This window comes from Polyodon spathula, chromosome 13, assembly GCF_017654505.1.
Source record: "Polyodon spathula isolate WHYD16114869_AA chromosome 13, ASM1765450v1, whole genome shotgun sequence".
NCBI classification, from domain to species: Eukaryota; Metazoa; Chordata; class Actinopteri; order Acipenseriformes; family Polyodontidae; genus Polyodon; species Polyodon spathula.
The window spans coordinates 40847150-40865501 of NC_054546.1; the positions used below are offsets into that span (position 1 = coordinate 40847150).

General features: G+C 42.4%; 1 protein-coding gene across 1 annotated transcript in view; it reads right to left on the minus strand.

Moving 5' to 3' along the window:
• The window catches only part of LOC121325163 (coiled-coil domain-containing protein 102A-like), a 33288-nt gene extending 18153 nt beyond the window's left edge, over window positions 1-15135 (minus strand). The window contains exons 1-3 of the mRNA XM_041267481.1: window positions 15009-15135; window positions 1983-2705; window positions 945-1165 (exon numbers count right to left, since the gene is read on the minus strand). Of these exons, the coding sequence (XP_041123415.1) occupies window positions 945-1165; window positions 1983-2627 (866 nt within the window). The 5' untranslated portion in view covers window positions 2628-2705; window positions 15009-15135. The remainder of the gene's footprint in view (window positions 1-944; window positions 1166-1982; window positions 2706-15008) is intronic.
• Between the last annotated feature and the right edge of the window lie 3217 nt (window positions 15136-18352).

Genomic DNA, 18352 nt, shown 5'->3' on the forward strand with positions numbered 1-18352 from the left:
ATATATGTTCCACAACGAAAATACAGGCCAATACTGTAACAATCAGCAAGCTATTTTGTTTCAAGTATCCAGCTTTGAACAGTTTTGTTTTTACTCCCTGGTTTTCTCCTGGCCTCCAACAGCCATTCCAAGAATGCCATCATAATTTTTGACCCAATAGCACTGAACCTGCTGCTGTTGCTCCTCGTTCTTGTGCAAGCTTGCTCAAGCGTGGTATTGAAGAAGCACAGAGAGCTGGTGAACGGCTGCAAAGATCTACTGTGTTTTACATTTTCTACAATCAATAGGAGCAATCTTCTGCAGGACATATAACTGCCTCTCAGTCTGGTTTTAAATTACCCATTTATATGCTCAGGGCACACACAGCCATTGTTTTAGATGGGGGGTATTTAAAGCACCTACTTATGTAGCACTCTTATACTTCTGGCTTGTTTGATTTATTTAAATTACTTCTGTGCAAATGTACTGCTGGTAACGTCTCCAATCATAGCTCAATCAAGTTGTCCTTGTATGGCAAGTAATCTCAATGGACACCTCTAGCAGACAGCTTTGCATGCATTTAATTTTATAACATTTAATACACTGTGCAATGGAGTCTGTAAAATACTAACATGAAAGAGGACACTGGGGTCCCAACTAAACCCTTTTCCCTTACTCCTCTCTGCTCACTCAATCAATTCATTTAGATTGATTATTTTACCTTGAGATCAAGGATATTTTTTAAGCAGATACTGGCGAGAGAGTAGCAGTCATACCTAGTAAAAGAAATGGAGACAATCCACAGAATACAACTTGAATGTGACCCAAACATTCCCATCTGTTTCAAAATCTCTGTCCACTTAATTATCCTGCCCTTCCCAGGTAAGGCACTTGCTAAGCCCCTCCCCTTGTATGACCCTGTCCATTCCCAGGTGAGATGCAGTCTAAGCCCCTCCCCTCCTTACTCTCTCTCCTTGAGCAGGACTTTCTGTGATTCGTCGAGGCGCAGTTGGAGGGCGTTGACCTTGCTGGTGTCCTCCTCAATGATGGACACGTCGTCCCAGAGCAGCCGGCTGCGGTCCTGGCGGCTGAGGGGTGAGCGGAGGCTGCCCGCACTGCGCCCGTCCCTGTTCTCTGGACCCTCTGCCACCTTTGCCCGCAGCAGGGACTCCAGCAGCTCCAGCTCCTGTGGGAAAGACGCACAGACACTCAGACACGCCTCCTGGCACAGTCCTATGAACCGCAATCTACACCAAGCAAAAACTAAACTATTTCCCCCCATCTCTGCACAGTGAAGACTTCTTGTTGCCATTTCCCCATGGCTTCTTGGTATGATGTGATTGCTAGCACATGTGTTGTGGATTATCCGAGTCATCATAACAGGATACAACATATTATTCTCAAATCTTTTGGTTTTTGTTATTATTATTATTATTATTATTATTATTATTATTATTATTATTATAATAAAATACCTTTATTGTGTGTGCATTACAGAGCATTAATTAAACTCAAATTATATATTTGAAGAATAGAAAACTATACAGCACAAATATCATCTTGCAAACCCATGTGCCTGCAGAATGCCCTTTGCATTGTACAGTACACTGCATGGGGGAGTGGGTGGGGTCTCAAGAGAATATACTGTGTAAGATTCACTGTCTTTTTTTTAACACAACTGATCACCTGTTAGCCGAATGAGATCAAAGGGGATTTCTGATAATATAGGTTATCCCCTGTACAGACACAAGGGAGCTTTAAGCCACTGTGACAGAGATATCAGGAACAATTATTGCATTCTCTCTACATGTGCAAGGTGTCTGCTGGGACTCTCAGAGGGCAAAAAAAAAGAGAGCAGATTCTGTCGTGATTCAGCCTTTCTTTTCAATCCGCTATATTCAACAACACTTCCACAAGTGGTTTAGTGGTAATGCTAGGTTCAAAAATATATGCTCAGCTACAGGCAGACCTTGGGCAGGGTCTTTCTGTGACACCAAACCCACCTTGCTGTTATCGGGTTTCTCCGTCCCCACGTCCCGCACGGGCTCCTGCTCAGGGGACCCCAGTCCCTCAGAGATCAGTTTGTCATTGAGTGTCTGGGAGGGGAGTGGGTTCAGAGCAAGACAGGGCTGGGCATTAGTAGTAGCGTCGGTGGTGGGGGTTGTCCTGTCATCACAGAGGCGTCCAGTCTCCTGCCTGAGCTGCTCGTTCTCATTGGCGAGCTCCTGCCTCTCTCTACGCACCGCGGTCAGCTCCTTGGTCAGGGTGTCCAGCCTCTGCCGCAGCTGCCGGACCTCGTCCCGGGCCTTGTTCCTCTCCGCCCTGACCTTGCTCCACTTCTCCCTCCAGTTGGCAGTGCAGTCTGACCACCAGCGCATCGTCTTCTCCATCTGGGCTGCCCGTGCGCGCGCCTCCTCCAGCTCCCGCAGACGCAGCTCCTCCCGGCCCTCCCAGTCTCCCCCCTCACCTCCCCCGAATCCCGGGGACAGCAGTAGGGGCGGGCTGGAGTTCGGGGTTCCCCCTTTCGGGCTGGGGGTGGCCAGGCTGGCCGGGGAGCGCATTCTGTCCAGAGAAGGGCCCAAGCTCGAGAGGAGGCTCGCCTCTGCTCTTGCAGAGTCTGTCATGTGGGAGCTTGCAGTGTGGCTCATTGCGGTTGCAGCGTTAGTTGCAGGAAGTGAATATGGTTAGGAGCCCATCTTCTGAATCCGAGAGGAAATACAGGTTATCTAGGAGGAAAAGGGGGGCTATTAATAAATCCATCCACAACTTGAAACACACTCAATCAAACTGACAAAACATGCCTTCATGAGTGTAAAATATGAATTACAAGGTGTAACAAAGCTATATTGTTTCTGTTTCACCAAGTAACTCACAGATAAAGCATAACTCCAGTAGCATCAGCTGTTGTAAACCTTTCATTTGTTGTTTAAATTCACTGGAACCCAGAGCATCCAAAAAGGTACAAAAGCATTTGAACTACACATATGAGAACAGCTAATTTGTCTGGAGACCTGTGTAAAGTGAACACTGTCTACAAGGTCACAGTTTGAGTCATTCCAGCTGGGCATGACCACCGAGCAGAGTCGGGTTAAGAATTCTATCACTAGGCCTTAATGCGAAAGAAAATGCACATTCCAAGAAACGCAACATGCACACTGAATAGCTTACAAGCCTCCTGGCAGCTGCACACAAATGCAAAACAAGCCTTTAAATTGTGATATAAGGCATCTGTCTTCCTCAGTTTTAAACAGCTCAAGGATATTATGCAAGATATCTGCATTCTGTTAATGATTTCAGTGTGTGCGTGTGTGTAGGTGTGCACTGGCAAGACAAAGTTTTATAATGTGTGCTGGATTTCTTAAGAATTAGGCTGCAGAGTTAGAATGACTGTCACTGCCTTGCCAGGAGGCTTCTGAGAATGAGACACTGTTTCAATGACCTTTAGTATTTTCTGCCTTGAGCTTGAACCTTTGAACCTGACTTAAATTGGTGATGCTAAGAAATGTAGCATACTTAAGTCAGGAAGAGTGTATATACACTTAGGGGGGCTATTTGTGCTGCTGGACAGTAACGTCCACTTGATTATACAGCAAACAAGTCCTGCTGCCCACTGAAGCAGCTTATCCAGGATTTCTCATTAACTACTGTGATGACTCAATTGACCTAAATGGAGGTGGGGGGGGGGTCTAAATACCAGTGTTGTTTTTAAATCATTCAAAAACAGAAGGTCCTTCAGCGGCATTTTGCATATTTATACAGAATCACATTCAAGACATTTCAATGTTAATGTGTGTCTGATTTCCATATGCTGGACACACAAAGGCCCACTTTCACTATCCCAGCAGTGCTCCAGGTATTTCGATCTGTCTCTGTTCAGACTGAACAGACCTACACCAGAAAACATTATGAAAATAAATTAAACGAACAGAGCCACTAGTTGGATGCCGAACACCACAATAATTTGCAGAGGTTCAACACAGTCGGCCACTTCACAAACAAAGTTACTAAAGATGCAGTATGTGTATAATAAAAAGATTACAGTATAATCAGCATATCCCTTTGCCATGAATGGGTATTAAATCAACATGTACTGTATTTCATGCAATTACACAGTGTATGCATCAGAATTAAAATTGCATATTACTACTGTACACACACACACACAATGCAATCCAATGTATGGTGAAAAAAAAAGACAATACAATTACAGTGACAATGGAAAACGACTCCATTAAAAAGCAATAGTGGTACTGAAAGTGCTGCCGAGAAAGCAATGAAAGACTTGCCAATGCTGGCTGAAACTGTGGGTAGCTTTTGTGATCCTGACGTAACATCCCTCTAACTGTAAAATAGACTTTGTGGAAACTGGAAATCAAGTTTTCCTTAGAGAAGCTACTTTTAAACAGTTATTCTCAAACATGCAGCATAATACAACAACAAAACCTATGTCTTCAAATTCCAGCCTATTCATAGCACACAAAAAGTTACATTTAAAAAAATAAATAAATAAATAAAACACACCCTCCCGTGGTACTGAAAGCCTTTGCAAATTTGTGATGCAAGTATGTGTTTAACCTGCAGCCAACAGTGGGGAAGCAGATGGTAAGAAAGCAGCTGTGTTGTGCAGCACAGCACCGCCACAATACTGTAGGACTGAAAGCAGGACTAATTCTTTGCCAGGTGGAGCGGAAGGGGGCTCCAGGGCAGCTGGAGGTTGCAAGGTGACAGCACGGGCTAAACTGACATAGCCAGGCAGAGTTATAGTACCCGTGTCTCTGACCCTGGTCTGTGGGGATCAAACCCATTGAGTACTGATTTAATGCTGCTTCAGTGCATTGCTTTAAATGGAGGGGATAAGTCACAGGAAACCCAGAGGAGGTAAGAGTGAGAACAGAAGTAAGAGAGAGTTAGCGAGGTAGTTTAAAGTCCAGCTTGCTGCATAGTCTTTGCCGTGTGACCAACTAAAACTGCTGCATAGATGGATGGGCTGCCACTTTGAGCTAAAGTTTTCTGTAGACTTCAGGGACATAAAAAAATGACAGTGAGGACTGCTAGACTTTCAGCATTGGCCCCCTAATTTGCTACAGAAATTGCACGCGATATCACCTTTCTTCATCACAAAAAATCCCCAGGTGCCAAAAGAAAGCAGGTGCAGCTTTAATGGTCGCACAGCCATGGTGCGTCTGTGTAACGTTCTGTAAAAGCCATTATTTAACATTGATCCTGTTTTACTGGTCAACTCTGAATGAATCTGTTATTTCGAGTGTAGAGACGCTTCAAAATAAAGCCAGTTCAGGACAGAGAGGGATTACAAAAGAGAGGACAGGAAAGAGGAGGAGGAAATTATGAGAAATCCTGGGTCAAAAGACTCCATTCCCAGACACTCCAATAGTTTTTTTTTGTGTTTTTTTTTTTTTTTTTGCTATGACCTAAAACAGAGTCACGTACTGTAAATCAAACACAAATATCGAGGGAGAGCAAACAGCAGAGATGCGGTTAAAAAGGTGATATAATATCTTGATGCGTAAAAGTTTCGAACTTTGGTTCTATTAATCCATTCCAGTCTAAAAGGGATAAAAAGGGATTTGGGAAGTAAAAGAAAGGGAAAAAAAGCTTATTGAGCGCTCAGCAGATGGCAGGGGCAGACTCTATTGATCAAGCCCTTTGCTCTGTAAATAAAACGACACAGAGGTTATTTACAGCTGGAGGGTCAGCCTCCCACCCAGCACAACCCAGCAACAAACTCCCACAGTGCAGCAACACTGGGACACGTTACTTACAGTGCACCTCGCCATGCTGTCTGTATGTGTCTGCGAGTGTTAATGTCTAGTTGTAAAATTGTGTACACTAAAGAACGCAACGTACAGTACATGTTTGAGTGAGCTTGTGTGCTACTCCTCCAGATCCTTGAAGATCTCTCTTTGATACAAAAGAATGAAAAAAAAACACACATACGCACACAGACACACCACTGTTTGCTTCCAATGATTTTATTAATGAAACGCTTAGTTACCTAAAAAAAAAAAAAAACGTGGGTGTGCCTCTCAGTACACTTGCACAAACACGCACGTGCGAGTGACGTCTTGTCGAAGTAGACCAAATCCTCACACTGCAAGTATTGAACTCATGTGCATGGACCAGTCAATGTGAAACCCATGGTCCTCTGCATGTGACAGCTAAGAGCAATGGATTAAAAAAAATGGAGAAACTTCTACTTCAAAGTCAATCTGGTCTAATCTACTTTTTTCAACATCAATAAAATAAAAAAAAACACATAAACCGGTACATTAATCAGTCATGTGTCTATCTGCCACAAATCCGCCCTAAACGTCATCTCGATCTCCTGCCTGTCACTCAGCAGCGAATGCATGCACCCACACAGCTGACAGCTACTCCGTCACAAGCATTAATACCCTCTATCTCTCTAAACAAGGGATTTAGGGGAGCTCCCTAGTAAAAGCTGAATCTCAAAACAATTGTGTGAATATAGTAATTGTTGCAGCTGTGGATAGTGGGATTTAAAAGAGGATTCATTCATCCGACTTTTTACATATCCGCCCTTACTCTGGTTGCATCGCAGTCAGATACGCGACAGACTCCTGTGTTTATAATGTGTGCTGTTCTCATACAAAAAGGACAATATCACAGTACAGAAACTAGTTAAACTTAGCAAAGCTTTGTGATTCATCAACAAAAACAGAAGATGAAAAACCAACAGCAAAAGGTGAGACATGTGGGGATAACAAAGCACACATGCTGATCAGACAAGCAGGCTGAGGGACAGCACAGAGTCCAAGCAAAGCTGCAGAAGCACAGTCAGCCTGCCCCGAGATGCTGTGATCAGACAAGCAGGCTGAGGGAGCACAGAGTCCAAGCAATGCTGCAGGAGCACAGCCAGCCTGCCCCAGGATGTGCTGATCAGACAAGCAGGCTGAGGGACAGCAAAGAGTCCAAGCAAAGCTGCAGGAGCACAGCCAGCCTGCCCTGAGATGCTGTGGTCAGACAAGCAGGCTGAGGGAGCACAGAGTCCAAGTAAAGCTGCAGGAGCACAGCCAGCCTGCCCCTGGATGTGCTGATCAGACAAGTAGGCTGAGGGACAGCACAGAGTCCAAGCAAAGCTGCAGGAGCACAGCCAGCCCTGAGATGCTGTGATCAGCTACTTGGCAAACAAGCCCAGCAGTTTCCATCCTGACGGTAACTCCACACTCCTGCACCGCTGAGGATGCCCAGTGCCTTGTTAAAGATTCACCACAAAGCAACAGGAGGAAGGAGAGAGTGCTAGGAAAGAGAAAAGACACAGACCCGAAAGAAGGAGATAGAATGAATCTGAAATACATTTACATTTAAATAGTTTCTTTCCAGCAAACCTCAATAACAAATGTTAGTGCAAAAAAAAAAAATCCTTCACTATGCCTTCAAAGCATGTCCCACAGCTGCAGAGCGAGGAGAGTACAGTCAAAGACCTCAAACCATACTGTCAAAGGCAGACAGTAGAAATGTAGGACGCCTGGGAATCTGATCTGTTGCTTTCTTACCTTAATAATTCCCAGGCCTGAATATAGTTCTTCTTTCCAGGCCCTCCCAGAAATAGCAGGTGCTCAGCAAGGGAGTCCCGTTTAGGTTGAATTCACAGCACGCTGAGAGACAGGCTCCCACCCCCTCAACCCCCCTTCCTCCCAGCACAAAGTCAGTGCCTCCCTCCCAGCCCCTGACCCATAAACCAACTCCACACTGGGGCAATAAAGTCTCTGACAAGAACATCTGCTCAGGGGGCTCCATTCCTGGCCTGTATCTGTGGAGCATTTTCTCTGCCTACATCCACTGACTACTGGCTGGCTTGTTCACTGTCTCCGTCAAGGCTGCCAACATCACTAAATTAACCAACGGCCAGCAATAAAGCAGACGTAGCTCATCGTTCTTTAACCTGTCAGAGGGTAACCCCTTTCACTGGTCGGGCGAAAAGAAATGGCAATAAAATGAATGACACAACCATGATGTACTAGACTAGCACAGAAATCATGAATACATGCACACTGCTGTAACTTTCCATTGCCAGAACAACCGCTATCTATACACATACAGTGGTTTGCAGAAGTATTCACCCCCCTGCAAAGTTTTCACATTCTGTTGGCACCTGAGCGTACTCCACAACGCTTTCAAATTAGACTTTACATGTAGACTCTACACAAACTACTCCACATTGATAGAGTTAAAAAACGCATATAGAACATAAATAAGTAAGAGTTACAGAGAAAAACAGATTCATCTCAGTTGCATTAGTATTCAACCCCTTTGCTACTGCAGCCCTAAATCAGTCCAAGTGCAAATGATTTGTCTGAAAGGTCACAAAATTCATGAAATGGTTTGAACCTGTGTGCACTCAAAGTGGTTTAACCCTTTCCAGTCCGATGTCAGACCCTATCCGACATCACTAAAAAGACGTAAAGCACAGGTCTCTAGTCGTTTTTTATCCGGAAAAAACAGAGAAAACCTTTCAATGAATGAAACTGAAAATAATGAAAGGATGTATCTCATAGCCCAATGCACTACAGAGATAACACTGACATAACAAAGGAGGTACCCAGATCAGGTCACCTGATAGCAGTAATTGCTGCAAAATGTGCTTCTACCAAGTACTGACTTAAGGGGCTAAATATTTATGCAACCAGTAAATTTTATTTTGTACATTTTCTTCTCAAGTTTTGCTGACATTTAACCTCCTCCTCATATAACAGTGTTCAGTTTAACCACTACAGCTTTGAATAAAAAAGTTAGTTTGAAAAACTGTGCATACATTATTTGTAATTCAACAAAATGCGACATTATTGGTAGGGGATGAATACTACTGCAAACCACTGTGTGAGGAGAGCAATTTGTGGTAAAGGAGAGAATAATCAAATATGTGAAATGATTTGCAACCTTGAGTTCAACAATCAACGAATTAACAAGAACGCTAATTGCATGCCACGTGTGCCAGTGGATCAGAGCAGCAACTGCGTCAGATGGAAAGGGAGCATTAGTATGCACATAGCCCCCTGCAGAAGTCATTTGTGAATATGGAATTACAGTACCAGCATGCACATTCTTATACTTAATACAGCTGCCATTTACGAGAACAAGGCCATTTAAAACAGCAGTTAAAAGCATCTGACTAAAATGAGCATTAAAAGACTCCAAGTTGTGCGATAAACAGCATGCAAACGTATCATCCACACACAGTGCAACTACTGTAACTGCATGAAATTTGATCTTGCAAATTATTCTTGGATGACAAATTCTTACTGACAGAAAAAAAAGCCACAGCAGCTGGCGTCTCATCTGTAGTAGTTATGGATGGGTGATTTAGCCAAGGCATGCTGTTCTTTTGTTCAGTTTACCATGATGTCGTTTTTACAATCATACAGGACTTGCATTCTAGAGGTACCAGTTCTTTCAGGATTTGCATCGTGGACTTGAAAATAATGCAATTTTACACAATTTTTTTTTTTTCCCCCCACAGGACCGTGAATTTAAAACTTTTAACTGCATCATATATACAAGGCTGTTTACTTTTTATTTTTCAAATCCTATGTTTCTGTTTTCTCGTGAAATGTAACCTAAATATCCTTATATATACTAAGACACCCACTTTAAATTCAGAAAATAAACTTCAGTTAATAATTCATTAGCTTTAGTGCAATACAAGGCTCCCTATTTAATATACCAATACCAATATCATTTCCACTGCCACTCAGACCGTTCAGAGCGACCAGGAAAGCCAGGGAGATCATTTCATGCACTGATTTTCACCCAATAAATTCCCTTGAAAACAAAAAAGCTATGTTTTGCAGATCTGCTTTTTAAGTGGCTGACAGCATACATATTACAGATCATTTGACACTCATACAGTATACAAAACTTGAGAGTACGAGCCCAGCACCCTGACCTGATTTCCCTACTCCATAAAGACTGCAGCTGATAATTATTAATTTCCCAAGTGCGTCTGCCTGCCAGTGTGATTCAGGAGATACTGTATCTCAATTGAATAATATTCATCCAACAGTCATTGTTATAAACTTGAGACTTGTCTTCAGGGTAAACTGCATAGTCTGCTTACAGTATAATCTCAATGCCATTAGGGGGGAAAGAAAAACACTTTCTTACCCTGTCAGTTGATCTCTTTAACTGAGACACCGAAGGAAGGTCAGAAAGCATTTGGTCAGAATTCACTGTCACAGACAGAGGTGTTCCTTCTCGTAGCCTGAGGATTCTTACAGTTTCTTACAGTCTATATATGGTCAATTAAAAACACACTAACTAGCGCATGCCATCACTACACAGAGCCTGGCGCAGAAGGTGGATGCAAGGGACTGCAGATTGATTCCGGGTTTCGTCATCAGGAATCTACTGTAGAAAAAATTGATCCCCAAGACACCCTTGGGCATGTTACATTTTGATGCAGGTGAGCACACGCAGCATGCACCTGGAAGCTCATTAGAGATTTAGATCTGTACAGTATGGGGCAGGTAGTCAAAGTTGTACAAAACAGCTGGAGTTTAAGGGGTTAACAGAACTGGGTAAGTTTGTAATTCCTGCAATGAAAGGTGCTATATAAATAAAATGCATTATTATTATTATTATTATTATTATTATTATTATTATTATTATTATTTGACCACAGAGGCTCTGAAGAGGCTCTGTTTAACAGCTGGCTTCAGCTTAATGCATCGCTGTCTGGGCTGGCAGATACTACCGGGGTATTAGGGTAGCTACTCATTCGCCATGGACAATTTAGCTAAACAGTCCCAGATTCTTACAGAGGCAAAGCCTTTGGAGAAGAATGGGCATTCCATTAGTTAGAATTTATGGTCACATCCCTGCCAAACAAAACCTCAATGAGCCCACTGTACAACCCCGCTGGCTGACCGACATGTTTCTCTATGGTAAACCATCATTGAAAACTAAACAGATAATACACTTGCCCTGTGTTTGTTCAATGCAACACCCCCGCAGCCCCTCACCCTCCACGAGAGCCCTGGCCCCCAGCCCTCCTACTCTGCCGAGGCTCCTCTCAGCTCAGTGTGCAATACATTGTGATGATCTCAATAGACTTATGTGCTGTGATGTCTCCAGGGTGTTGGACAATATCTTAGAAGAGATATCTCAGAAGAGAATCGAAACCCTTACAAACTTAGCATAATGATCTGAACCACAATGAGCACTATACCAATTACTAAACCAGATCTCAACAAGACTATACTGTACTTTTTTTTCTGACAGGTCTGCTGAACCTTTCTGCACATCATTATGTTTATTAGCAGTAGTAGCAATATTAATGAACTGTAACGAGACCCCTACAGTATTCATATGTAGCACACTTTTGCAATTAAATCAAAAGCTGTTTCAGCATCTCTTTTGCTATGGATGTGGCAACACTCACACCAGCGACCCATTTATATTACCCTTCATACTGTACGCATGATACACTATTACTGCTGCTGTTATACTCATTCTTTGGTGTATTGGACTACAGTGTTTCCCAGACCTGGTTTGGGTGGTGGACTCTTCCACACTCCTCAGCTTTCCAGCAGTCTCTTACTGTGATTTAGTCTTCTGTGTTGAGGATCTGGTTATTGAAACACGTATCCTATTTTATTGATGCCACGTTACCCTGTGCTGTGCATCTGTTTCCTGCACTGCACAGCCAGTAGTACCTGAACACCACAATAAGACTTTCCAGTCTGGGTGCTTTATTAGCGCCAACAGTGTGGGTCTGAGTCATGCTCTCTTTCCAGCTGACCTACAGACTGGGAGGAAATATGTAAACATTGCAAACATTAACACTGTACTGCCCATGTTGTATTCTGTGTGGAGAAAAGCGGTTATATTCATGCAACTATAATAACGGCATATGAAATGTTTCGCTTTTGAGGTTGCCTGTAAATGCATCCTGTTACAGAGGGTTGCAAGGTATTTTATCACACGTGACCCACACACATAGACATTGCAGGGGTGCTGTATAATTCATGTTTCATTTAGGTTACTTGTATGAACGTCCCAAGCAGATGTAACAAGGAGTACCGAATTAAGGTTTTTATACAAAAGACCTTGGCAGGTTTTAAACACCAAGACCAAGAAGTGTTCATATCATCTGTATTGTACAAAGCTGACCCAGTTTATCCACAGTGGGTGCAGTGGAATGTAACGGGAACATTGCAGTAGCTAGCTGCTCAGAACAACTCTGTCAAGGCCACTTGTCCAAGGAAGAATGTTATGCATACCAAAACCCCATAGTGAACCGCCATAACAAGATACAAAGGCTGCAGAGACAACCTGGTTTCATCTCTTCAAAAGCAGCCAATTAAGTTAACACTTTACTAATCAGACCAAGTCACCTGAGAAACTGCGGATCACCACTACCACACAGAGCCTACACTCTGAAACACAGCTCACGCGATACAGTCAAGCCCTTGGGTTTTACAATCAGAATCACATACACAGTGTATAATGCTGAGCATATGGATTCTACCGTTTCTGTTTGAAAAAAGAATGCATGATTGGTACATTTTATACTGTATATAAAAAGTGGGAAGGAATCCAAGTCCCTCATAATTGCCTTTTCAAACAAACAACCAATAAGCAACGTCAGCGAGGTTTACAAAAAACATTTAGCATACTTTACACTGAATCCGAACTTAAGATCATTTTGGTATCTGTCTTTTTCTTTAAGCTAAGTCAGAGCTATTCTAAAGTTACATTTTAAAGGTCTGAAAAAAAAAAAAAAGTCAGGGCTAGTCAATACAATTTAGACGCTGCAATAGGCCACCACTGGCTAGGAGTAACCAATTATTACTTTATCCAATATCAGTTACCAGCAGTAACAACCAAACACAGTAATGTTAAAGCGAGTGAAAAAAAAACAGCGGAGTTGAAACTCTTACGCATAAACGATTCATGACGTCATCTAGAATAGCCAATTATTTTTAGGCTCAGCTCACCGCTACCACCCCCGCGCTGACTCGAGAGCGGCAAAGACGAACACACGCTGTTCTCCGAAGCGTGTGCCGTCAGCCACCTGCTTCTTTTACACACTGCAGACCCATCATGGAGCCACCTCAGAGCGATGTAAGCCTCCCCTCCTCGGGCAGCGCTCGGCCTCGCTCCTGTCCACGGTCGGCAGTGGAATAGCCTTGACTCGAACCGATGGCCTCCAGGCTGTAGGGCGCAACTCAGGAGCCCACTATTATTATTTTTTAATGTATCATTGACTGAGGCCTCGAGAGATGGAAATCAAACCAACGAATGCACTGCAGATGTAAAATGCAGCTCTGTTTCCTGGAAGCAATCAGACTTCAACAATTGTGGAAAATTGCCCTGTTTGCATTGACTTTTGTTTAAAATTACATATTCTTATTTAAAAAGAAGCTGGGGGTGGGAAACAACAGGCCAGTCCAAGTGGATCTCAGGCATTTCCCCCCTTGGTTAAATACAGTGTACAGTTTGCCCCAAGGTGATGTCACAAACCACAAAACAATTAGACTCAATTAGACGCAATTAGGCACAATTAGACACAATTAGGCAGTCTAGGCTTGAGAGAAGCCCATACATTCAGGGGGTGTATGCTTCATAAATGTATAACTTGAATGCAACTCGTATGCCAGCTTGGCTTTGCAATAGGGCTGTAGTGAAAAGGATTTGAAGAAGCCACACATTAAATGGTTTACTGAGTGCCTGTGGGCTGCCACTGTGCAAACAAACTCTCTCTCATAATAACTGACTTGCTACTCTGATGTAGGCCAACCAAGCTTCACGGATTCTATTACAAATTTGAATGCATGCATTTTATATGTTATGTAACCCATTTTATTTTTATTTTTTTCCACGTGCTCAACAAGTGGTTCTTGAGATGTAGGAGTTGTCATGGTAACTACATGAAACACAAATCCAAAGTCAGATATACTCAGAAATGAGACACTGTCTCAACCACATGAAGCTTTGCATACATTTTGATTTGCAAAAAGCAAATTAGCTTGCAAGGAAATTGAATGTAAAAGTCACTGCCGTTTCACTATTAGAGGGTTTAGGGCAGTCCCGTATTTGTGCAGAGTGTCTATGTGTGTTTATCTTCCACAATCTTGTTTATTATAAATTAAACTTCTAGGTGTCTGTGCACCTTGTTGGCAGTCCAGTTTGTTTACCTTCTTTAAAGTAATTTTACACCACCACCACCCCCTCTTTCAAAACCTGCTTGTAACTACTGTACAGCGCACCAAAAACAACTTGAACTTTAAAATAAAATTAACAAAACAAAGTCTTTCAAGTTAACTTAATGTATAAATAAAAAATTAATCTGGAGTGCTGATGTGGGTATTTCATCAATCTCACCTGTGCGCACACTGCTCCATGACAGAAATCAGAAAGAAAAATAAAACTTTCTGACCCCGCCTACTGGGAAATCTGATTGGATAAACAGTTTCACAAACATTCCAAGTTTTTCCTGCCCATTGGCTGACTGAGCCATCCATCAAAATAATTTCGGTACCAGTTTTTCGGTTTTTGATACCAGCGCAACCTACCTGAAACTTCTGACAGCACAGGCAGAAACAATACGTCATAAAACCCAGTTTCCCGGTTTAAAACGCAATGCAATTGCACATGCATAAGAGAACCCACAACGCCAAGGGCAATAACACCGCTCATTGGATTAGTTTGGGTAATTTCATTCACTGGCGTTTTTCAAAATTTGTACAGCTATCACTCAAACAAACCTTATAAAGGAAAGCGAGGAATTTGATTGAAAGACGAATATATATATTTGTATATGTACACTAGTCAGAAAATACTATATAGTACAAATCAATTGCAATCAATTTTGTGTCTTGCCGTACAGTACAACACGAAAATGCAGACTTCCTTGTAGTAGTTGATGCAGTGAGAAATAATATCTCTTGTGGAATCGTACTGTACCATTTCCGTCAGTTTCTCTGGTTTGTAAACTATTACATTTCTACTTGAACCTCGCAATAAAATAATGAAGTGGCTATACTGACCTTGTGGCGGCCCCAGCAGTGTAGTGCGATGCATGTGAATGTTTGAAATAATTTATTGGCAGATACGGTCGCTTTTCCTGTGCACGTTTCTGTTTCCTTTTTCAGCCAGCAGGAATTTACTCAGAAGTCTTGCAGCAAGCTCGAAGAGGAGGGGCACCGGATGAAGGCGGGGCCCCAGGAGGGAGCTGTGGATTTATAGGCGAATCAAGACGCGACAGTGCGGGAATATGGGCGGGTCCAAAAGCAGCCAGAGGGGTTTGGTTTTTTTTGTAGCAATTTCGTTCCACTGAGACAAGGAGCTGTGTTTTTTACAAGGTCAAACAAAATGTATTGCAATATATTTGTGAGCTGAAATCCCCTATACGTTTTGGCCTCCCTGGTAGGCATGGCAATAATAGGGGCAGTGCTGGGGGTGGGTTACAAGGAGGTGGTCACCTTCCTTTGGATAATGTTGTTTAGGGTCTGTAGTCAACATTTCTTACTGTAATCTACCATTTTTATTTATTGCTCTTTATAGTTATTTATAAATGCAGGTTTACAGAAACACATGCTGCTTATTCACTGCGGCAGACTCGCCATATCAAAAGAATGAAATAAGATGCAACCAAACAAGACTAAAACTGTTGCAAGCTGAAAACTAGAGCAGGCCAGGCTTAAAATGGATGGTTTGAAGGAAGATGAAACTAATCGGTCTTGGACTGAACCTGAAGAATTCAGACCCGATCCGTGCCAAAAGCTTTGAGCGAGCTCCTCAAAGCCTGTCTGTCACTCCTGGGTGCTGTAAATCGAACAGGCCCCGGCGCAGCTGAAAAGGGAGTATAATTGGAAACAGGGAGTGCAAGGTCTTTGCCAGCACTAGGATATTGGTTTAATTAAGAGTGTTTGTATGTGTATGTGACTCAGGGGACGTGCTGAGCTGTTTTAATGAGAGACGACTTTGAAGTCTGGTCTTGGGTTCGCGGTTAACGCCAAAACAGAATGATTCCGTTTTCAGAAACAAAGGTGTGTTGATATAAATGATATCATTGGCGAGGAGACTGTTAAACAATTTCTCTGCTGGGGTCGGTCTGTCGGTCAATTGATTGACTGTAAATTGTGGCGGATCTTATTACTGACACCATTTAAATCTGTGTAGATGGGCCACTTTGAGAAAAACAGTGTTTCTAACAGTCTGTGTGAGTATACAATAAGTAAAATGCCAGCTTTGATCCTATTTTTAATATTCAAACAGTGGCAGTATTTAGATCAGTTGAAACGACCCCAGTATCTTCAACAGAAGATGTTACAATATTGTAGATAGATGGAGAGTGTTTTATTGTTTTTGTTAAAGCACCAAGTAATCCATTTTATTCTTGCTTTGTTTGTATAAAAAGGGAGCATCTCTCTTTCAATTTGTAAAGAGCATCATAAACCATAAAAATGTGACAGCGGAATAACCCAAGAGGCTCCAGGTTAGCTCTGAGATATTATTCAGATTCTCCTGGGCGTAAACAGATGGCTCATTCCCTGCCAGCCAGGTGAGCTGCTTTGTGTGTCAGGACTAGTAATCCAGAGCTGTCTGTGTGGAGGGGGGGGTTCTGTCTGAACTGTGATTCAAGAGTGCACTGCAGTGTCACTGTCAGTGCAAAATTCCTCGCATACCTGAACAAACAGAATTCACCCAAATGCTGATCCTATCATGTGACGCATGCTCATATTCACCAGTATTTACGCCATATTTATTACCGAGATTAGCTTTTACTCCGGTTCACTTATTATAGGAAACACTGTATTTGTTTTTTTGGCAGAATGTCAGCAGTACTCAGTAAAAATATCCATATTATTGTCTTATATTCTAGGACAGAGTAGGAAATACACTATAATAGAAGAAGTTGGGCAAGGCAAAGGATTTCATTGAAGTGTATAACATTCTTAGAAGTAGCATGGTTTATTGAGACAACTTGTGTTATACAGTAGATAACTTTAAATATGCATGTAAAAAGGCATTGTTTTTTAACTGTTAGTTTGCCCCCTGCCATTAAAAGAAGATGAGCAAATAAGACTGGCGGTGGACTGCCAGTGGAGTTAGCTTGGCAGTGTACTGCAAGCATTCTGGGTCTTGTGGGGTTTTATTTCCTGTGTTTGTGTTCCCAAATTAACAGTCTGCACAGGAAGGAACCCCCTTGTGCAGCAAGAAGCCTAGTTTGGAGGAGTGTGACTGTAAAAGATGATGACTCTGGTACTGCCAGATCTCAGTGTCTTCATATCTGCACCTGCGTTATGGCTTGTGGTCCCATTGTCTGCAGGCTTTATCACCCTGATCACAGAACACTGTGAAAAACAACCCAACCTCCCGGCAGCAGTAAAATAGCAAGCCTGGTATTGATTAATAACATCAGTGTTCATTTTTACAGTTTTTCCATCATGCTGTTTAGTTTGTTTCTTGCTTTTATTGAATAAGCATTCCATTTTACAGCTTTACAATTTTAGAAACAAAAAAAAAACATAATTGGGGTATATTCCTTTGAACTGAAACAGTGGTAGATTATAATGCTTCAAATCTACCAAAATAGAGGCATGCTGTCTTTACAAGCTGTTAAACATTCTAGCATTGTCTCTAAATTCACTATAGAACTGTTAATAAATCAATTCCTATTTGGCTTATTTAAAGTCTGGAAGGATTAATACAAACATCCAGATCTTGTAATCCCAGGAAACCTCGTTATCCATCGATCAGCTTGTTTCTCTGTCTGGCAAGGTACTTGCCTGCCTGTACTGTGTATCAATCCACCCCCTGCCTTCTGTGTTTCTGTGATGTAGGACTTTGTCTTTCCTTTCAGTTTCTGTCTTGTTGTGTCTCCGCTCTGCATGTCCGAGAAGCTTCATAGCTCTCCCCCACAGTCTTTAGCACTGAAGGCAGCTCACTGTTCCTCCTCCCTGGTTTAGCGGACTGAGTTGAATCCCAGCATCCTGGATCATCTGTGAGCTGTTGGAAATTCATGCCCCTGCCCTTGGGCTAAACTGCTTTATTTGCTAGTGCTGTTGTGTATCTGTAACTTTATAGTGCTGCTTCTACTAATTGTATAGTGCTTTGGAGTATTTTTACTGATGCAAAGTGCTTTATAAACTTCATTTTGTTATTGGCTGATGGATATGGCAGACCTTGCTAAATGCACGGTGCAAGCTATAGAATAATACCTCCCTCTCGCCAGCAGATGGAAGCACAGCCCCAGGGTTTATTTTTCTCTCTTGCATGCCCTGTATTGTATATTGTATATATTTTTAGGTTTAGAATATCACATCCAGTTTGTCCTTAATATTTCTTAAAGGAAAATGTATCCCGCACCCAAGCAACGATTAAAATC